We start from the raw sequence: 23,581 nt of genomic DNA, 5'->3' as shown, positions 1-23,581 counted from the left end.
CCCGTCCTTTTGGGGACCAAAAAGAATCTTGAGTAGAAGCCGGATCCTACTTGGTCTGCTGGCACTGTTTGGATGGCTCCTTTTTCCAGGAGTTTTGAAACTTCCTGTCTTGCCAAATCCCTTTGACCGGGTGAGATGTCTGGAAGGGATTGTAAAGGTACGGGAAACCTTCAAGGGGATTTTGTAACGCTCGGATATGATCGACTGTACCCACTTCTCTTGTGATAGGGATTGCCAGGCTACTGGGTACAGCGAAATTCTTCCCCCGACTGCCTCCAAGGGTGGACAGTCAGGCAACACCTTAGGGATGCTGAAAGGGCTTCTCAGGAAGAGACTCCCTGTTGCCCTGGTTCTGAGGACCCCCCCTGCCTCTAGGGCGGCGTCTATTATTGTTACCCCCTCTGCCTCTGGGGGTAAACTGACCACGTGTGTCCGGTGTAGCTCCTTGAGCTTTAAGGAACCACATCTTCCCCCCTTCTGACCCTTGGGATATGGTCTAGAAGGAGTGGAAAACTGGACTCCAACGGCAGAAAGAGTTTTACCGTCCTGTTCACATCTGGTCAAAGTATCCTTCACCTGAGGTCCGAAGAAAGCCGAACCGTCAAAGGGGGTGTTGGTGAAGGACGCCTTAAAGGGGTTTGCAAAATTACACAGCCGCATCCAGGCTTGGCGTCTAAGAGCAACACCTGTGCCTGCGGCCCTGCTCGCTCCATCGGCCGCATAAGATATGAGCCGCATGGAGGAGTTAGATATGGAATTCAGGATAGCAAGCTGTGAGGCAATCTTTTCCTGAGCCCCAGCAGCAGAAGGATCCTGGACTACTTCTCCCAGTTCCTTGAGAATATCTCGTTGAAGCCTGGTGAAGTGACAAAGGTAATTCAGCGAACGCATAGCAAAGGTCGCTGAAGAAAACATCCGCTTTCCATACCTGTCCATGGTCCTAGAATCCTTATTAGGAGGATGGACAGGTACTGAAGGATCCGCCAGTTCCTTCTTAGTGGCCGCCGCTACCACCATAGCATCCACAGAGACACCTTTGGACAGGAACTCTTTATCCGAAGGGGCCGTGATGAACTTGGATGGTCTCCTGGGGACAGGTTCCACAGAATCTGGAGCCGCCCACGCCTTCCGAGCCACTACCTGCATGAGTGGGTCGAAAGGCGGAGACAACCAGGAGGTGGAGGGTCGGGATCCAAAAGCCTCCAGGTATACCGACTCATCCTCAGAGGGGTCAATGGAGAGCCAATTCCCCCTCTGTTTGAGGAGCTCAAGGATGTCTGAAAATGAGACATCCTCAGAGGGGGACCGTGGGGAACCCTCCGACTCATCTAAGTCGGTATCAGATGTAGTAGACTCAGGGGAGTCTGTGTGTTTCCTCTTACACGTCCTCTTCCGAGGGGGTTCCCCTGCAGGGTCAGGAGAAACCTCGGAAGAGGAGGAAATTCCCAGTGGGGAAACCTGGGGCGATGGATCCCTGGGCCTGAGAGCAAGAGGCTGGCAAGAGGCATCTGCAGGCACTGATGAGGGAGGAGCTAGAGGGATAGACCGTTGACCAGGCTCAGAGGCCAGGACACTCCTCATCACCTCAAAGGCTCCTCTCCCCGGGAGACCTGAACACACCCGCTCCGAAGAAACAGGAATGGTCGGCTCCAAGGAGAGAGAAGGCTCGAGGCCGATGTCGGCGCCGAGCTTACCAAGCCGAAGCCCCGAGAGGGAGAGCGGGGTCGGACAAGGGTCCGATGCCACTAGCCCCCTCGGAGCCGACAGTGGAAACTCGACGACCGGATCCCTCCAAGGAAGGTCTCAAGGAGGAGATCGGAGCCGAAGACGACGGAGCCGAAGGATGTATCGGCTCCGGCATCGAAACAGTCGCTGTCCCAAGAAGCTCCGGCTCCGAACTCTGGTGTGGAGTCGGAGGAGGAATCTCAAGAATCGGGGCTATAGCCGAAGTCAGTTGAGACGGGCTATGGAGCATTTGGGCCAGTGCCTGAGACTTCAACAGCCTGCTTACCACCCTCTCCAAACCGTGGTCAGACAGCCTGGAATATCTCGAAGATCGGCTCCGATGGCTCCGCTCCGACAAAAGAGGAGACCCCGGAGCCGAGTGAATACTTAGTATCAAAGGGGACCGGGATCTCTTACGGGTCGAAGCCATCGGAGCCGAAGTCCCTTGAACCCCAGATGGAGCCGAGGATATCTCGGCTCCGATGCTGGATAAAGTGTCGGCTCCAGCCGGAGCCGACAAGGCCACAGTAGTCAGGGTATCGGAGCCGGTCGGCACCGAACCCACTACTCTAACAGAAGAAGTATCGACTCCAGCCGGAGCAGATATCGGCTCCGACGGAGCCGGAGCCACCGGAGGAGGCTTGGACACTGTAGCCTGAACCTTCAGTGGCTTAAGAGGTTTTCCTGCCCCTGGCTTAGGAGGAGAACCTTCAGGTTTAAGTAAACCTCGGAGGATTAATTTGTTCCTCCTTTCCTGCAGGACTCTCTGGCTAAAAGCATGACACAACGCACAGGAGTCCTGCAGGTGCAAAGGCCCCAGGCAATACACACAAGAAGTGTGACCGCCTGTCAGGGACATTTTCTGACAGCACTGGTCACACTTCTTGAAGCCTGAGACCTTGCCTTCTCTAGACATCCTAAAAGGATAGACACAAACAGTCCCCACAAACACACAACTTAATCCCTACACAGACACACAGGAAGGGAATAACTTGGGGAACTAGGCCTGACTAAAACTTTAAACTGAAAACTATTATAAAAGTTTAAAAGGAAGGGAATAGGGTGGGCTGTAACTAAGTACAGGCTAATCTAACACTAAAGGGAAAAAAATAAACCCCTAACTGAACTTTTTCTTCTTTAACAAGAAAAAACTTACCTCAGCTGGCAAAGGAGACCTCTTTCGCTAAGCGGTAAACGAGATCTGGGGTAGTTCCGCCTTGCATCATGGGATATAGGGTTGCCTCGAGCTGGTAAAAGGAGTTCTCGAGCTAAAGCAAGTGCCGAGTCGGAGCCGAGGATCGGCTCCGAACCCATCCAGCAAGAATGAAGGCGAGATTGACAACTTAACATCCCTTTTTTAAGGTTAATAGAAATATTTATGCCAAAATATAAGAGATTATTGCAGGTTGGAAATCTAGCTGAAACAATACGCAGACACCATATTTTCTTACTAATACCATATTACTCAAGAAAAATAACACTTTATTAAAAACTTATTTGATTGAATGAAACCTTTCTAGGAAATCCATAGAATAAAGGTTCCTATAAAAGGGAAGCCTTCTCTGCTCTCTTTCTATACTTTTAATTTTGTCACGAAAGAAACAAATTATAAATGGTGACAATTATAAATAAGCAACTGTTTAAATAGGAGGTTCTCCCATATTTTTGGTATATTCTCATCAGACCCCCTCCCATTTCTTTGTGCTGTGATAAGAGCAACAATTAAAATACATCCCCATTTGGAGCATTTGTCCATATTTCCCACACTAATAGGTTGAGGCGCAAGAGCACAAGCAGTCATATTCACTTGGAAACTATCTAACCTCCAAGGCAAAAATACCACAATCCACAAACCACAAATGATTCGGCAGATAAATGGAGTCCAATCAATTAAGTGCACCTCACTTAACTTAGATTCATTCCTAGTTACTTCAAAGCTGTACACATTTGAGCAGTCTTTGCCTGCTGCCCTACATCATCGCACCTACAAATTAATTAATGACTTGTACCAGTGAGTCAATTTTCAAATAACTCCCTTCACTTCTGATCAAACCATTTGCTTCAACAAAGAGGTTGTAGACGGCTTCAGCATCAAACCAAGACATACTACCCTTTGAATATAAGTGTCAACTATGAGCTCAACATGCCTCCACAATGAAACAGTTTCATTTCAGGGCAGCTTCCTTATGTGATGGTGATCACAAAGGAACCCAAAACATTCGTCCACAAGCTTTGATACCCCCCTCTCTGATCCTGTACACGTTTGGTGTCCTTTCCTCATAAATACATTCATCATATACACGCATCGCTCATTCTTTTCCTTGCAAACAGTCAAGTAACTAGACAGTTAATTCCATGAAAGAAACAACAAAATCAGGTTTCTTTCCGTATTAATGATTCCCCTGTTCAAACCTTCACCAAATCAAAGGAGTGTAAAGGAGATCTAAAATCAACATCCAAAATAAATTCAGTACATCCTTGGCACTACAGCAATCCAGCACATCACTCTTCAAAGCACCCGCTCAAGCGCCGCATCTCTCAACTTCACCAACTCAATTATTAAGCTCATTTATTAGCATAAAAAACATTTCCGAGTGCTTTTTGATAACCCCCAAACATTCCCAGAGGTAGTCATCTCTAAATGCCCTATATACCTGAATAAAATCTCCTCTTAGATATCTGTAACAGACAATGTACAAGTTCAGATATCTTAGTCTTTCATAACAACTTAAATTTTCACATCTACAGATACCCTTGGTATACTTCTGTTGTACTCTTTCCAATTTACTCATGCTTGTTTCTTATAGTGTTTTCATATTGTTATTCAATACTGATTTACTGATCAGTGTTTTGTGTGTGACCCTGTCAAATGCTGAAGTTAAATCTATATAAAATACATCAAAGCACAATTTTTTATTCATAGCTATTACTACATTGTTATAGAACATCATATTACAGGTGGTAATAGAATTATTTTCTACATATCCATACTGATATATGGTTTCAAATCCTGACCTATCCAGTTCTGACAATAACTTATCCAATATTACCTTCTCCATTATTTTTCCACAATATGAAAGTAGACTGATGGGACTATATGGGTTTGTCCTACTCCCCTTTCCCTTAAACACAGGTTTAATAAGCGCATGCCTCCAATCTTGAGGAATCTTATATTTATATGACCTAGTGAATAATAGATATAATGGTACCGAAAGTTCTTGCTGAAGTGTTCTCAGGTCATTGTTACTAATTATGTCTCTTCCCTGTGCTTTGTTTGGATCAAGTTTACACAGTTCTTTTTCAATATAATCTAATTTGATTCTAGTATCTAGGGTTACCTGGATGTCACTAGGACAACTTGTGGAGCCAAACTGTTTTGCATAAGATTTTGGAAATACATCTATAATCTTTTGTCTCTGAGAATAAACTTTAGAATCTGCAGACAGTTTATCAATTTGTACGTCTTTACTCCTTCCACATCTCATATATCTATAAAAAGGCTTTCTATTATACTCAACATCTTTACATAAATTTTCTTCAAATATTTCTTAATCTTGTCTCACACTATGCTTAATCTGTTTGGCCAGCTTGTTTACTTCAGTTTTCAGAGTTGTAGTTCAATCTCGCTTCCATTTCTTACATTTTTTGTCTCTCACCTTAATCAGGTATTGTTTTTTTATGGAAATATATCCCCCTGACTTATGCCTAGGATCCTGATGTGAAACATTTTTTTGATTTTTTTTTTGCACTCAAACAATTTCTCTTTCAAAACTTTCCACATTCCATCTGCAGTTATTCCACTGAACACTTCACTCCAGTTAGTTTTACATAGTGATTGTTTTGCTTCCATATAATCCATTCGGCACAATAATCTAGCAACAAAGTAACCATTACAACCCCATGATCATTGCACATCAACTGTTTGTATTTTTCAAAAAACATACTACAGTGTTTTCCTTCGTTTCCCTGGTGTAGCAGAAAATCTCAGGTTCTCTGTACCCTCTATGTTCTACTATGTTTTGAAACAGCTCTTTGAAAAGCTTCATGCTGTCTGCCTTTTCATTACAGCTTCTTAATGACTAGTTAAAGCTTCTTCTATTTTCCAGTCTTCTGTTATTTGACTCAATAAATTCCTTCAGTGTTTCACTTATTTTAAGCACCTCTGAGTACATTACATTTTTTTCCTTTAAATTACTGGAAGCCATCTCCTGTACATAAACAGAAAGGAGAAATCTTTAGAAAAGTTTCTATTACTTTCTCCAAATTTCTTCTTTCTTGCCATCCAGACAGCGTAATTTTAAGACAGTAACTACATGTTATCCAACCTGATTGCTTTAGGCATTTTTTATTTTTTTACCATTTCAGTTTTTACACTGGAAGAGCTACAATAAAACTGGATCAGTGTGCAGCCATCTTGAAAGTCTTGTTTATATTTTGATTGATGGTGCAAAATGTATCAATTGTTCAAGAAGAGAAATTTATCTATGGGGGCCTTAAGTGCAGGATGCATTTAAAAGGTTGATAGGCTGGCACACATGCAGAAACTGCAATAGCATACAACTTAAGGGATTTCAGGATATCAAACATTTTAGTTCCACCCTTGGGGCTGGATCAAGGGGAGGCAACATGAGCTTCTTTACTACAAAATACATGTCCCATGAAGGAAAAGACTTTCTAAACAGAGGACCTGATAAGAAAGGTGACTTAGGAAGGTGTTATAGACTTTAAGCAAAGCTACTGATGAATTTTAAAAGCCTTGGTGGAAAATGAAAACTGCCACTATTTATACTGTTACATAAGAGTAGCTGATGCTGCTATTAAACATCTGTGCCAGATAACAGAGTACTACCAGGACAGGAGCTGAAAAGAAGTACAAACCTTTCTTAAAAGCCCCAAAATGAAAAACACATACACTTAGTTTTATATGTTTACCTAGTATTAAACTTCTAAGCAGTTAGGATACAGAAGAACCAATCAGGGATCTCCTGGCCATAAATGGAAATGCAGAAAACAAGCTGTTAAGCTGAGGGTTTTGCTGAAGCTTGCTAGACAGATGCATCAACAAGATTCTAAAAAGTTTCAACCTGAGAAGTTTTTCTAGAAGGTAAGGTGACAGCAACAGGTATCAACCATGTTGAGGCCATAAAAAGTGAAGAGGATGAAACTGGTCTTGCTCAATTTGGTTTTCTGTAAGACCATGGGAATGCCGATAAAGAGTGGAGATGCATACAGTAGACTTAGGTCTCATGTTGGACTACAGCATCCCTGGGTCAGTACCCTTTGGGAGGTAGAGAAAAAAACTCCCTGCATTTTGCACTGATGGGGACACAGAGTTTGCAGTGGTATTTTCTCATTGCCAGAAAAGTATCTCTGCTTCCTTCCATCTGAGGGACCCCTACTGCATTCTCAGCAGAGGATCAGCTGCTAGGGGGCTGGCTTTACAAGCTATGTGAACAGAGGCCAAAATTTATCTGCACATATATTACACAGGGAACAGGAGTAAGTCCCCTCTTGCTTTCTGATGTATACCCACTATCATATTAACAGAAGAGATGGCAATCGCTGTTTGAGGGAGGGAGGAAATCTTAAAAAACCTGTGGAGTAAAAACAATCACGCTGTAAAGCTGGCCTCCTTCTGTGACCCTGCACAGTGGACTGCTTACCCTTGACAATGCCCCCCTCCACCCTAAAGCTGAGGCATCCATGGTGACTGTCACCTGGACAGTGGAAATTTGGAAGGTGCTGCTCAGAGAAAAATTGGCATTGAGGAACCACCAGGACAGGTCTTTTCAACATACTTTGGAATTTCTGAAGTGATCCAACATCAAGTTCTGCCATTCTCTTCAATGCCACAGATGCCATATGCTGCTCGGTTAAAAAAACTCCAGCTCTACTCAGTTGCATACCGCCTACTTCGAGGCAATCTATGCCTGACATACAAAGCTATGTCAAATCCAGAATTAATGGACATGCTCCACCTCAGTAAATCTAAATCCCTTAGAGCCACACGCTCGAGGGACTTGAACCTCAGCACAGAAATAAATAGAACTTGCTGGAGGGACAGGTTCATAACCCAGAGGCTCCCTTCACTCTGGAATAGAATTCCAGTTCATGTGAGGCAGAGCACCTCACTGAATCTCTTCAAGAAGAATCTCAATAAGTGGATGGGGGATCATAGGTTTGTCCAAGGGACTACTCCCGTGTCACTATTAGACAGAGGCACAGTAAACTAAACCTTAAAAAGGGCACACTATACTCAAATCAAGGGGTGGCGTAAGCCATACAGAATCGGGCTAGGCTTATAATTGCCCCAGGGCAGATAGCCTAGTATGAACCTATGAACCCATAATAAGTGGTGACACACATCCTAATCCAGGACCTAGCCACTCCCCCTCAACCAACCCTCAAATACAACATATATTTAATCTACATCAAAAAGTATCTGACTTGCTACTTCTAAATTTAAATCTCAGAAGTACTGTTATTAAGGTTCAAGAATTTCTAGCTGCCCTCTCTCTTTACATCCCATATATAGCCATTATAACAGAGACCTGTCTGAAACTACAGATTACAGACAACAAAATCACTTCCATAGGCTATAACATACTAAGGGAAGATAGAAATGAGAAAAGAGGTGGAGGAGTAGCCATAGTATTTAAGAATACCCTCATACTAACAACGAAATCTCAATATAACAATGCCCAACAACACCGAGATACTACTGACCAAACTACAAATCAACCTTAACAAGTATATAACCATAATAGCCATCCATATCCCACCAGGCAATAATGTTTCCACAATTGAGCACATCCTCCAATGTATTACAAATGACATCAGCCACGAAATTATCATCAAGGGTGCATCCATATCCCACCAGGCAATAATGTTTCCACAATTGAGCACATCCTCCAATGTATTACAAATGACATCAGCCACGAAATTATCATCAAGGGTGATTTCAATACTGACTGGTTAACATGCAACTCACAAAACCCCAGCAATCATATCGACCTCTATGGCTTCACACAAATTATTCAAAATCCTACCAGAAGAGAAAAACTTTGAGTAGACAGTCTAGCCTAGACTGGACCCTGACTAACAAACCCTCCCACTACCCGATAGTCTTAGTGACCACATACCCACCTATCTGCTCATACCTCTACCATACAACAGCATCAAGATATAACACAAAAGTCCTTCACTGAAACTGAGTCATGACTGTCTTAATTCACAGCTCATACTTAATCCCCCCCCAAAAACAAACTTATGGTCTTTCATCCCACCAGACCCACAGATCCCCTTCCCACCTTCTATATCACTGATATCGACAATACAAAATCACTCGAACTTCAAATAAAACTATTAGGTGTTATAACTGATAATAAGCTGACATTTGATTTACATATATCACTAACAATTAAGAAAACACACAAAGAATGGGAACCCTATACAGAAATAAAACATTTCTAACAGATAGTTCCAGAGTAGCTATTGCCAGAACCCACTTCCTGTGAAATCTCCTCTATGCCTCACCCATTCTTACCAATCTTAAAAAGACAGACATACACAAATTAGAAACATGCTATAATAAAATATCTAAATTTACCACAGACTCTACACATAAGACACACCACTGCCACCCCCTAAAACAACTGTCCTGGCTAGAACTACCACAACTCTCCTGATTTATAATCAGTTAACCATGGCTCATAAACTACTTCATCAGCCTGAAAAAAACTCCTGCTCTTCTAAATATACTACAACCTTATTCCAACAAATGCGTGCTTCGCTAAACAAATCATTACTACAAGTTACCTAATCTAAAAACACTACAGAAGATTCTCTATAATCATGCAATGTAGCAAAAACCTGGAATACACTTCACTCTATTATAACCAGTATCAACTCAACTCAAATTAAAAAACTATTTAAAAATTATTTATCAAACTTGTGTCTCTGTTCTTGTAACAGTCCAGGCTAACTACGAACAGCTACAACCTCTTTTTACCTTACTCATAAAACTACCACATTAATATATTATTATCCCACCCACACTTTTTTCTTCCTAGCCTGCCTATCATTACTTAACTAAATAAAAACACCTTCTCACTATCTCCATCAAAACTCCTCTCCTCCCTCAATTCTTCTCAGTCTGACATCCTTTCTTCCTCACCTTACCTTATTTTGCTTATTCTAGTTTTTTATTGCTAACTGTAAATGCAACTTTATAATTACCCCTTCTAACACTCTACTGCCAAATGCAAGCCAAGTGTCACAATGTGTACCACTAGACTAATCTCTCACTATATTTTGGACATCTGTACTGTTGCAACACCAGATAAACTAAGTTAACTTTAATTTATTAGCTATTTCATAACTACTAAAAATTACAATATCATTAACATGTCTCTTAGCTTTGTATAAAAAGTGTCATTATGTCTATGTTTTTTATGCATTATTACAATGTGGAGCTTTTCTCCCCAGGCCTCCACTGAAAATGGGTTCTTCCCAGTCAGACCTTCCCCGTAAACAAAAATAAAATAAATAAATAAAACAAAAATGTGTTGGTCAGGGTGCTTATCAGCCTCAATGTAATAGGTGCCCAAAACAGGAATGATGAGCGGGCAGGGCAACACTATTTTGATGGAGACTGATGTTATTCCTGTTAGCCCCTGAACATGAGGAAGAACAAGATGAAGCCCAAATCCAACAGACTCTGAACCACCTCCTTCGACAAATTCAGATATCCTATGTCTAAAAGAAAAAAAACTGTGAGAAGAGGTGGAATGTAAAAAAAAAAAAAAAAAAAACAGAAGGGGGCCTTGAGAAGGATGTCTAGGCAAATCCAGCTCTGAAGTGGAGGAAAAACTGTCCCTCTTTGCAGACTCAGCCATATGAGACTTAGGGGGTTGGCTCTTTATAACCTGGACCACCAATGTGTGATACCTTTCTTAACAAAGGACGACTCCTTCCCTATGAGGATGTTTAAGAGGGACGGTAACTATCCCCAGAAACAGACATAGCCTTTCTTTTAGACAATCTGTCCTTTAATTTAACCCTATACAAACCAATTGGAGACACATGACTAACAGTTGATCTAATAAACCAAAAATAAAGCCTGGGGCCAATTAAGATATGATGTAAATACAAGTGGCAAATTTTCTACACAGTGAAGGAAGAACACACGGTATTATGGATAAAGGAAATGAACTGAAGCCTTAGAAAGTTAACACTGATGGCTAGCCATCCAGTGGTGTGAACACTGGCTCTAGGTAATTTGGTCACTGTTGATGTGAAAACCCAGCCTCATGTACACAATGGGAAAAGGGGGCTGATGCCAATCCCAAGCAAAAAGAACTGGTGTTTCAGCCCTAGGTGTGAGAAGGATTAATTATTCTGTCTTTGTAAACTTGTGCAGACCATCTTCAAATAGAACATGAGCTCGCACAATATGACCAAGCGGTGAAGGAAACAGTCCCCCCTGGATTTGGGCCTGTGAAAGGGAATAATAAAGGATGTTAAAAGACTATCCTGAAACAACTTTCACAAAGTAAGTGCATTGGTTCTAAAAGACATATGATACTAGTGAAAGACTAGATATAGTTACACACAAATAAAAGCCTAATGCTCTGAGATATTGTAAGCAAAGGTGATTATCTCGAAGAGTGGCATCCTCTAAGAAATACATTTCAAAGCTTTCAAACTTGCAAGATCAAATTGAGAATAGCAAGTCCAATCAGCTCTGAAATTCAAGTCTCAAAAAAGGAAAGGGGTTCCTCAAAGGTGAGCAGAGACTGAAAAACGCGTGTGTGTGTGTCCTCTAGCAACTGTTGTATGGTATGAGCAGCTGCAGTCTTTTGGCATTCTGGGAAAAGGATCCAAACTTGCCCTTAGTGAAGGAGGCTACACCCCCTTACGATAAAAACTGGCAGACACAGAAGGAGGCATATTTGGACATTTGCAACTGGGAAATAAGACTGATACCTGGAGTAGGGACTTCTAGTAGCTTCACAATGGATAAGAGATGTTTGTTTCTTGTAAAGAAGGAATGAAGCCAAAAGTACTGAAGTTTGTTGAAAGGAATAATCTTGAAACAATTTAACTGTTTTTTTATAGATAACATGTTTTTTTATCTTATATAAAGAATGGAACTGTTTTCATACAGTCTAAAGAAGTCTTTTAATAAGATGAAAACACTTGGTGTGCTTCTGCTATTTTTACCAGTGTTTTATTTATTTTTGTATTAATTTATTTTTGTAAAAGTGTCTACATGTAATATAAGGCCTTCAGAAGGCAGTCTCTGCTCATTTCATAAGTAAGGAGTTGTGTGTGACAGGATAATGCTAGAATTTGAGCAATGGGACTCCAGAGCCAAAAAGTGTTAGCTGGAAGCAGTACTAAGCTTGGAAAAACCTTTGCCAGGTGTGATGCTGTTAGCAGTGTTCCATAAAGTTCCATTGTCACACCTGTGAGAACCACACCTCTCAATCATACCAAATTCCTTGGTATTTACCGGTTTTGAGGGCAAAATAATGGGGTGCCACAAATTCACCAGTTACCCCCTTCATCCTCCCAAATTTCTCCCAACTTCTGAAGTTGCTGCTGACATCATCACATACGGGAATTGTGTGTGATGATGTCAGCTTCGTGAGGCAGACTGCCAGCCAGTCAGAATTTGGCTGTTTACTTCACCTCAGTCTACGTACGTTCGTATGCCGATTCATTGAACTAGTGCCACAGTAGTACACTGGTTTTTTGTTGAGCCTTAGCTGTAGACTTGCAAATTGGCTTAACAGTGGCTGAGAGTTACTTTTGGTATATATTTGCAGACAGCTTAGTATACAGGGATACTGGTGTATTCACTGCATTGATTGGTGCAGCACTGGCATTATTATTGTTTGTGTTTCATAACACTACCCTCATTTGCTACATATTTTGTTTTCTGTGAGTCATGTTGCAGCTCCCACTGTAACATTTGGTAGGCCTGCTAGTAACAATTGCTTGATGCTATGTACTGCACTACTGCAGACTGACGCACAGCCAACTCAGTTCTTTTGCCACTGGTTCTGGTTTTCATATTCTTGGCTTCATTTTTTCCAGATGAAGGCTGTTGTAGGAGGTTTAAGTTCAGATAGCTTTTTATGGTTGTAACACTTTTTGTGCACGCTGCTTAATGTAATGTTTTGTGCAGTATGGGGTCATCTTGCTTTTAAATTCTAAGTCTTTAGTATCCTCTGCCTCTGAGGTTTTGGATAAAGGCTGCACTTCTGCTGGTATTGACTCTGTGCTTTTATGACGAGGGGTAACAGTGCCACCAACCAAGAAAAAAATACATTTTCTTTTCCACAGCAAACCTAGTATTAAATATCTGCAAAGAGCGTTTGCTGCTGTAGATACTGTTGCTTTATTTAGTTCACTTGTGCCTTTTCCTGTTTAGACTATATTTGTTGTAGGTTGTGTAAAATATAACTGTGTTAAACATTAAGGAAAATGCATCTCTGAGTGTATGGTACATACACAGCTATGTAGTGCTTCAAACTCTACTTTAGGGTTATGGCAGATTACCTACTACTTTGTGACATTTAGAAACGTAAGCTTTTAAGTTTTGATTCTATTTAATTGGCAAACACAAAAAAATCACCATGCAACATTTAGTTTGTCTGTAACTTTTCAGTTTCAGATTTGATCATACATTACATGCTTTACCCATTTGCAACACCTTTTGTTGAAAAGTTGAGTAGTACTTATTAACTAGAATGTTAACACTTGTAGGAGGGAAGACAATGGCTGTCTTGCATGAATGAAAAGTTGCTCATTAAATTGTGTTTTATATTTGACACAAATTATGCATTTCTGTTTGTATGATTTCTGTGATGCTGTGGGCGTACTTCCCACCACTACATTACTGCTGCTTTGGATCCATTCACTAGAGCAAGAATGTCCGTTTCCTACCCATCCGCAGGGTACACTTCCCCAAAAGAAGTCTGGAGCTTCCACTTTCCACATTGGCCTAATTTGCATGCACAGGTGGCGTTGACCAGCAGTGCAATAGTCATCATCTCAGAAATTAGCAAAAGCCCTTCCAGATTCTCCTCATTAGGTACCTGAGCTCATCAGGTAGGTAGGGAATGCTGGCTGCCCTGGCATATTTATACATTTAGATAAGATGTCCTTTTCTTTACCCTGCACTAGTCCTCAGAATTCATTAGATGATACCACATAGAGGCACTTTCAGAATATGTTGAGTAAAATAAGGAAAATTTAGTTTTAGGCTAGAAATGAGATTCCTTAAATGATCAGTGAGCTAATATATTATTTTTATCCATAACTGATTTTATTATTCTAATAAACATGCATTAGGAGGATTCTTCCCTAAATGCACCACTGACATGCCATTCCAGATTCTTATCATTTTCTACTATTCGCCCTCATATGATGTGCCATCTAGAAGATGCTCTGTGATTGGCTTACATTTTTTGGCTAATGTCAGATTGCTAAAATTTGAAACACTATTGTTCTTCTGTTTATTTTGTGTTTAATAATTTTGTCTGTCCTTCAGTTTGCATTTAAAAGCTGGTATCCCACAATTCCATTGGAGGACGCGGGGTTACATAATTATATATGTAAACTTTATGTTAATCAGCATATAGATTTTTGGCCAGTTTTATCAATTTTTCATGGGCCTTTGTCCTGATTTTTTACGATTCCAGGTTGAGAGGTATTGTGAGAACAGATCCTTTAAAATGTCAAAGAAAACATGCAACTTCTGTGTTTGCAGTGCATACTCAAGTCACTGAAATCGGAGAGGACAGCATCCTCAACCCTGACAAGCAAGTCCTGTGTGACTTGGGGGAGGAATCGGGAGAAAATGCCTTATCTTTCTATGTATCCACACTTAGTATCAGGAAACTCAAGGGACTCCTACCTGACAGAAGGCTAGGCATGAACATGTTTTTGACATTCAAAACCGGAAAAGGTGAATGAGAAAGTGTGGGATACAACCAGCTCAGTCACTGTCAAATGTCCACACCTCACAGTCCTTTCAACACAAACACAACCTCAACCCATGCTAAGTCAAAGGCGAGCTAGTGATTCATGACATTGACTGAACAGTAATGCAGCAGTACACTGAGATCACTTGGTGCTCTCTCTTACTGGTCACTACAATAAGCACCTTCAATAGTCACCATCTTTAAAGAGCTAAGACAGATCTCAAGCTTCTTCCTTCAGTGGATGACAAGATGAAGTTTTGTCACTTATGGTAGTGTTTATGTTTTGCTCTTCAACCAAATGGCAGAGAAAATCCCTGCCTGAGTCATATAGCACATGCTGCAGTAACAGAAGGAACACCTGTAATGTTTAAGCTTTTTAGTCAATGAATGCAGGAAGCTTTTAAGGCATTAAATATGGCACCTTTTTCATAATGAATATTCAAGATCCAAATTGTGCAAGCTGTAGAAAAAAAGTAGTAACACAAGGGTGATAACATGCTCTTCTGTTCTTAACCGTGATGCCATGACGTGGACCAGAAACAGACACCTACACAACCAATTACAAGGATAGCAGAAAATGGAATTTCAAATGCTTACAAAGTAAGAACAATACCTTTTTTCCAAAATATAGTAATTTAGTTTATGACTGAAACAATGTCAACATGAAAATTCCCTGGAGTTCTGCATTAGCTGTCTAATATTATGTAAAGTATTTCCCCAACATACTTTGATAAGCAAGTTTGGTAAAAATGTATGCATATTCTCTTTAGCATGCAGTATGCTTACTATCTTTACTATCTTTTAACCAAAATAAATGTAATGTGTTTTAATACTTCAGAAATGTAAAAAAAGGTAAGGAAAGTCAGAGTTACCTGGCCAACTCTTCCAGGATGCTTCATTGCTAACCCCCCACTGGAAACAGCAGCAGCAACATTCCCTTCATGGTCAACAACTACTGCTCCAACAGTGTCCAAGGAACCTGAATCATTATCCTAAGTAAAGAAAACATGAAAACTAGATTACAAAAATGAAACTTATGGCAAAAACAGACAAGCAAGTTCCATATTCGCTGTAGTGTAGTATCACACTCTGCAGTAATAATAAAACAGAAAGTCATCTGCTTATAGAATAGCACACGATCACTTGTTTTTAGCAAATACATCAAGTACTACACTAGCGGCCCTTGTGGGACATATTAAGTCTAGCCAGTTTCCTTTTTCGTGCTCAAATAAACCTATCCGATTTGGTTAGAAATTGGTCTTACCTATCTCATGATCAGTAATTATATATTATAACTGTGTAAGCTGTACAACTTTTCTAAAGGGATTAGTTTTGTCAAGATAGTGAGTGCGGCGCCTCTACATGTCAACAATATGCAGAGTCCTTTCTTCTTTGTTTTTAGGTTCCGAGTCGAAAACTGGAAGATTGATGTCTTGATTCCAAGTAAACTTAAAAACCACTCTGGGCACGAATGAGGTTTGTTCTTAATAGGACCCTATCCCTGTAGAAAATCAGATGGGGATCATCCACCATGACATCTTGCAACTCACCTAGTCTTCTTGCCGATGTCGAGCAAGGAGTATAATTTTCCAAATCATGAACCTTAAATCAGTTTGATGGGCAGGTTCAACAGGTAACACAGTCAACTTCTCCAGCAGAAAGTTGAAATTGCAAGCAGGAGCAATCCATTTACAAGGAGGTCTCAGGTGTAAAACCTCCTTTCAGAAACACAGCAGAAAGAGGAGGATCCATGAGTGTATATACTGAAATGGCTGCAAGATGAACCTTTATAGTAGAATAAGAGAGGCCAGAGAAAAGTAACTCACACAAATATTTTGTGTACCAGTGGTACAAAATCCATGATGGGACCTGGTTATTTGTTAGGCAACAACTAGAAAATCACTTCCATTTACCAAAACAGAATTTTCTAGTAGCAAGCTTTCTTGCCTCCTTTAGTAACTGCTGCTCTTTCTCATGAAATAAGTGCCTAAAAGGTAATAGAAAGAAATCATTCAGGCAGTCAGCTGAAGTTGACTGAGACGGGTGTGTCAAACTCCGTACTCTTGTGTGAGTAGATCCAGTCTGTGAGGAGGCTTGAGGCAACTGCTCTTAGTCAATTCCGTCGAAAGAGAGAAAGTACAGTTCTGTACACTTACCATAAATGTAGATGTTCGAGTGTATTCACTATTGCAGTCATCACATTTGGGTTATCCTGCCAGGGGAAGCCCTCAGTCAGCCCGAATACCAGAGGCTTAGTATTTCTGCATTGGTTGCGGTCACTCCAGGACTGACATCAGGTTGTCAGTGGTATAAAACAGGCATCCGACACCATTACATCAGTTTTTCTTGCCCTGTCAGGAGCCCCCAATAGGGAGCTAGGTTATGGTGGAGAAACACCACCAGTAGAAACTAAATACCAAAACTTCCTTGTAAGAAGGAGAAGGGGAGAGAGAGAGAAGGGGATGGAGGGAGGGAAACCAGGACTGCAACAGTAAATACACTCGAACATCTACATTTATGGTAAGTGTACACAACTGTACTATGTTCTTTGTGTTTCACTGCTGCAGTCATCACATTTGGGTTGACTCCCAAAGCTGAAGAAAAGGGTGGAGGCAGACAAGAAGACTGGGGGCTGGCTAGGATGCCCTGCAAGACTGCAGTGGCAAAGCATGCCATGGATTGGGAGAAGATAGGCAGGTGGTAATGCTTGATGAATGTATGAACAGATGTCCATGTTGCAACCTCCAGGACGTCCCTGGTGGGGACCCCTCTGAGAAAAGCTACAGAGATGGAGGTTACTCTGGTGGAATGTGTCGTGACCCCCTTTGGGGGTGGTTTCTCGTGCTGTTTGTAGCAGAAATGGATGCAGTGTGCTATCCATTTGGAGACTGTTTGTTTGGATATGGCCTTGCCCTCTGCTCCTGCAGCGAAGCTGACTAGCAATTGATCAGTTTTTCTAAAAGATTTAGCCCTGTCCAGGTAGAATCTGAGCTGTCTGTGCACCTCTAGAGAGTGCAGAATCCTTTCCCCCTTGTTTTGTGGGTTAGGGAAAAAGGTGGGCAAATGAATGGATTGGTTGAGAGCCACACTGGACACCACTTTAGGCATGAAGGATGGGTTAGTCCTGAAGGAGACCCTGTCAGCATGGAAAATGATGAAGGTCTCCACAGCCATAAGTGCTTGTAGCTCTGATACTCTTCTAGCTGAGGTGATGGACAGAAGCAAGGCTGTCTTCCAAGAGAGAAATTTTAACTCTGCTGAAGCTGCAGGTTCAAAGGGGAGCAGGGTGAGCTTTTCCAACACAAAGTTAAGGTCCCTGGCTGGGGTAGAAGCTCTTCTGCGTGGCCTTAAGTTGTTAGACCCTCTTAGGAACTATTTGATGAGAGGAAGTGAGAATAGCGGTGGCTCTGTGCTGAAATGAGCAGAGATGGGCGAGGCATGAATTTTAATAGAAGAGAAGAACAGACCCCTGTGTAGTAGGTCTGCCAGGTAATCCAGGATGAGAGGTAGGGAGGGCTGTGCATTCTGACTCCCTTAGCCTGGATCCAGGTGCAAAACCTTTTCCACTTGTCAGCATAGGATTTTCTAGTGCTGGGGCATCTGGCCTCACATACATCTAGACCTTGTTTGCTTAGGCTGGGAGCTTGAGTAGAGGCCAGGGAATAAGCCAGGCTGCCAGGTTGAGGGTCTGCAATTGGGGATGCATGAATTCTCCATTCCTCTGGGTCAGGAGTGTTGGGATCTGAGGTAGGTGCCATGGTGGCAGGGGTGAAAGGCTGCGCAGCAGTGGGTACCAGTGCTGGCATGGCCGGTCTGGGGCAATCAGGATTGCCCTTGGTTTTTTCTCCCTTATTTTGAACAGTACCCTTGAAATGAGTGGTAGAAGGGGAAATGCATAGACAGAGAGGTTTACTCACTGGAAGGATAGAGCATCCATTTTCCAGGTCTTGCTGTGAGGTTCCCTGGTGCAGAATTTGCTGAGCTGATGACTGGAGTGGGAAAGAGGTCTACTTTCGGGGTGCCCCATTTTTGGGTTACAAGGGTGAAGGTTCTGAGGTCTAAGCTGCCACTCGTGTGGTTCTAGCAGGTTTCTGCTTAAGTTGTCTGCCAGTGAGTTCAGAGAGCCTGGCAAGAATTGTGCTAACAGGTGTAGTTGCATGGCTGAAGCCATGTGCCAAAGGGTCAAAGCGAGCCTGCAGAGAGGATAAGAGTGAGTCCCTCACTGCTTGTTGATATACTACATCACTGTGGTGTCGTCTGTTTTGATCAGGAGAGGCCCAGGGGAGAGTAGGGGTCTGAAAGCTGTCAGTGCATGCTGAACAGCTAACATCTCTTTTAGGTTGATGCAGAGATGTATTTGATTTGGGCTCCATTGGCCCTGAATGCACCTGCCGCCCAGGTGAGCACCCCAGGCATAGCCTGATGCATCTGTGGTAAGGGTCTGGGTGGCATGGAGTTGTGAGAAGGGAAGTCGCTTGTTGTGGTTGCATGCTGCTGCCCACCAAAGAAAATATTTCCTTAGACAAGGTATCATTGGTATAAGAGTTTACAGGTCTGCTGACACCAAAGGCTTTTTAGGTAGCACTGTAGTTTCCTCATATGCAGTCTGAAATATGGAATGAGTAGAATGCAAGAGGCCATGAACCCTAAAGCTTGCAGGATTTTCCTTGAGGATAACTAGGTTCTGGTGGCTAGTTGAGAGAAGTAGCCTATCAGGTAGGCTTGTTTTTCTGGAGTAAGGAATGCCATCTGGGATGCTGTGTCCAGGCTTGCTCCCAGGAATACAATTTTTTGTGTGGGGACTAGTTTTGATTTATTTTCTTTGATCGTATAACCCCAAGGAGGTCAGTAGGTCCTTTACAAAGGTCAGGTGCTGAAGCAGCTTTTCCTGACTGCCTGAATCAGGCAGTCATCTAAGTATGGGTAAACTTGAATATTTCTTTGTCTGCAAAAAGCAATGGCGGGAGCCAGACATTTTGTGAAAACTCTGGGAGCAGTAGATAAGCCAAGGGGAAGCGCAGAGAACTGAAAGTGCATAGACCCTGCCCTGAAACGTAGGTATTTCCTGCTTGACTCCCTGATTGGGATGTCTAGGTAGGCCTCTTTTAGGTCTAGGGTGGCTAACCAAGCATCCTTGGAAAACATAGGTAGAAGCTGCTGGAGAGTGAGCATTTTGAAGTTTGGTATCATGAGAAAGGTGTTTAGAATGGATAGATTGAGGATAGGGCATCATGTGCCCTCTTTTCTGGGTACCAGGAGGAGTATGGAGTAGAAACCTTAGCCTATCTGTGCTGCAGGAACATGCTCTATGGCCCTCATGGAGAGCAGGGAAAGGACTTGCTTTTTGGCCTCTGCCCACTGGTTTGGAGGAAGATCTGGCAGTGTGTGGAAATAAAATTTGTATCCCTGGGACACTATGTTGAGGACCCACCAGTCGTTGGTAACGGTGGCCCAGTTGCCTGCGTGGAAGGAGAGTATTCCTCCTAGGGGCATGAGCAGGTGGGCAGAGTGAGGGGGTGGAAGTGTAAAGTCAATGTGAGTTCTTACCATAAGGGGGTGGCTTTGCACTCCCTGTTTTTGAAGAAGAGGAACTCCATTGCTTAGATCTCTGCATTCCCTGGGGCTGTTGTCTGGGGGGTCTGTTTTCCCTGTGTCTGGGCTGAGCTGGCCTGGAGGGGGCAGGAAAGGACCAGTGCTTGGAGGGGCAATCCCTACTGAACCTCGGAGGTTGGACCTGTAAGAAGTCTAACTGTCTGAATAGATTTAGCATTTTTTTCCATCTTTTTTAAGACCTCTTCTGCCTTGGTGCCAAATAAGTTGTCTTTGTTCAAGGATCCGTCCACTAATTTGGATTTGACATGGTCTCGCAAGGTCTGTTCCTTAAGCCAAGCATGTCTTCTAATGACAGAACCGGTAACTGCTGCCCTGCAAGATGCTTCTAGGGCATCAAAACCACATTGTAAGGTGTGCTTAGTTACTTGACATGCAGAATGCATTAACTCTTGTAACTCTATTTTCTGCACAAGCAGGAAAAGAAGATATTTTTTGTTTGAGGAGTTCCATGGTATATTGCTGCTATTTCAGCATGCGGAACTGACAATTTAATGCTCTGATTCCTTTAGGTCCTTGACAGATGACCTCTGGGTCAGCAGTAGGAGTTTTGAAAATAATTTTGTGAGAGTCAGGGACTCTATAATACCTGTCAGACTTCCTGGGGGCAGGAGGGAGGATGTCAAGAGTCGGACTGGATTCCATAAAAACATCACCCACAACATCTAAGAATTCCCTGAGTCTCTTTTTAGACTGAGGATAGTCCTGACATTCTCAGTGGAAATGCTCCCTTAAAGTATGTAGGGTTTCCCCAAAGGAAAAGTCCTCGGGTGGAGAGGCTGAAGGGATGGATTCCACTACATCAGAATCCTCATAAGCAGAGAGGGGTTGCATATCTTCATATTCAGATGCATCAGAGTCATTGGATTCCTGTTCAGATAAAACTACTGGAGACAAGTATCTTTTTCTTTTGGAAGGGGTAGCCTGGCTTCCCTTAATAAGCATTATAACGTCTTCTGCCACTTCAAGCATTTGAGACTGAGGCAAGGAAGCAGGTGCCTGAGCTTGGGTCGTAGTTTTTTTGGGTGTGGTTCATACCCTGGGGCCTTATAAACTCGGTCTTGGAAAGAAATGAGGACACGAAAGAAGTCGTCAGTCTGTGTAGAGTATTGGTAGTGTGAAGTACTTCCTCGGAAGCCTATGCCTGCTCAGTGGCTCCGGACCCCTCCAAGGTAGAGACATCCGCAGGATCTTTAGTCAAAGAAGAGTCTCGCGGCAAACCAGACTCCGAAAGGGTCTCGGTAGCAGCCTGCGAATCCACAAAAGTGGGCATCAGAGGCTGCGAAAGTGCATCACTCAGGACCGGAGAACTGACAACTAGCTTAACGGAAGCGTCATTGGCAGTTTTGGACCTGTGCATTCTGTCTCTGTCTTTAACCTTACATATTTTTGGAAGATCGGTAGTTGGATGGTTTACCGAAGCCATATCGGAATTCGAGGACTGACAGCAAAAATATCCAGCTACAATAAGGGCCCGATGACGTATAGTTCTGGTGTTGAACAAAGCACAAAAGCGACAGCGGGATACGTCATGGTCTGGGCCTAAACAGGTGACGCAGTAAGAATGGAAGTCTCCATGTGGTATTTGCTTTCCACAGGCGAGACAATTAACTTTTTCTGACATCAGTTAGAGCAAGAAAAAAGGAATCCCAATAGGGTACTTAGCTTTAGAAGCCTTCAACTTCAATTCGGAAACGAAAACTCAGGTAGCGGCCGACTGGCACTTGTACGAACTGCTTCTGCTTTGGGCTCCTCGGCAAGAAAGAATGATGTAATTGCGTCGACTGCCTGTTTTATACCACTGATGACCTGAAGTCAGTCCTTGAGCGACAGCAACCAATGCACAAATACTAAGCCTCTGGTATTCGGGCCGACTGAGGGCTACCATTGGCAGGATAACCCAAATGTGATGACTGCAACAGTGAAACATGAAGAACATCCAATGTTGCATGGGTCAGTATGGGTTCATCATAATGATTTTTGGGATATCCTTTTAAATCTTCAGAATTTCCCTGGACATCAGTGGAAAGGGTGGAAATGCATAAAGCAACATTCCTTTGTAACAGAATGAATATGCAACTGTTTTCCAGGCCTGTTTGCAAAGAGTATTGGTGCAGAACTTAATTGTCTGTTTTGAAAGGAAGCAAACAAATCTATTTTGAGGTGCTCCCCACACTCAGATAGCTCCTGGAAGACCCCTTCATTCAATGTGCATTCGTGAGGGTCTGTCCTAGTCCTGCTTAGCTTGTCTGCAACTATGATTTGCTCTGACAGAATGTAAGATGCTTGGAGGGTTACGGAATGCTGATGAACTGAATTCCAAACCATCATGGCCAGCGAGCACAGAGGGTATGACCTTGTAATTCCTTGCTTGTTTATGTACTACATGACTGTAATACTGCCTATAATCCCTTGAAGTGGTCCTGGGGACCACAGGTGATACAGAAACTTCAAGGCATGGATCACAGATAACTTATCCTTTATGCTGATGTGCTTTGGTTTGTCCAAAAAACTCTACAGGCCTTGCATTTTTATCCATGGAAACTGCTCCCCAAACAAAATATGGCACATATGCAGTGAGAGACTGGTTAGGGTCTAAGCAGAGAAGGTGTCTCCTGGGGTCAAGCTGCCTTTGCTGTCTCCAGTAATGCAGTTCCCTGTTTAGAAAGCCCAAAACTGGAGAATACAAATGCTGGGTCTATGTGTTTTTTTTAGAAACCACTAAATCTTTTTCTTGTACAACCTGGAAAGGGGAACTATGAGATTCACAGAAGCCATGAATCCTTAAGATCTGAGAAATTCTCTTGCAGAAAAACGAGACTGACTGGAGAAGTCTAGAAAAGATTCCAGATAAAAATCCACCTTCTCTTGTATCAAAAAGGGCTCTTGAATAAAATCATATTTTAGGCAGCAAAGAAACACAATCCTATGAGACAGAGTCAAAGAGGTTTTGAAATATTTATCAGGAAGCCTTGATTAGTCAAAAGATAGAAAAAGTTAGTTAATGGCTCTTGACATCTGGATAAAGATCAAATCTGCTGAATAATGAAAAATGTGAATGCCATTTAGTCTGCAGAAAGCTATGAGTGGGCTAGACATTTTGCAAATACTGTTGAAGCTGTAGAACAACCAAAGGGTAAATCAAAGAACTGAAAAAGAAACAGAGAACCTTAGAAATTTCCTGCAGCCTATGGCTAAGGGAATGTGTTAACAAGTTATCTTTTAAATCTTGTGTTACCAAGTAACTCGTA

General features: G+C 42.4%; 1 protein-coding gene across 2 annotated transcripts in view; it reads right to left on the bottom strand.

The window, feature by feature from the left end:
• The window catches only part of TASP1 (taspase 1), a 1,724,078-nt gene that overhangs the window by 1,069,997 nt on the left and 630,500 nt on the right, over positions 1–23,581 (bottom strand). For both annotated transcript variants that reach the window (XM_044056205.1, XM_044056211.1), the window contains exon 9: positions 15,593–15,712. In XM_044056205.1, coding sequence (XP_043912140.1) covers positions 15,593–15,712 — 120 coding nt within the window. The remainder of the gene's footprint in view (positions 1–15,592; positions 15,713–23,581) is intronic.

This window comes from Protopterus annectens, chromosome 1.part2 (assembly GCF_019279795.1).
Source record: "Protopterus annectens isolate FY-2018-M chromosome 1.part2, PAN1.0, whole genome shotgun sequence".
In the NCBI taxonomy this organism is placed as follows: Eukaryota; Metazoa; Chordata; order Ceratodontiformes; family Protopteridae; genus Protopterus; species Protopterus annectens.
The sequence above is the reverse complement of the archived record's forward strand: the minus strand, read 5'-3'. Positions and strand labels throughout refer to the sequence as shown.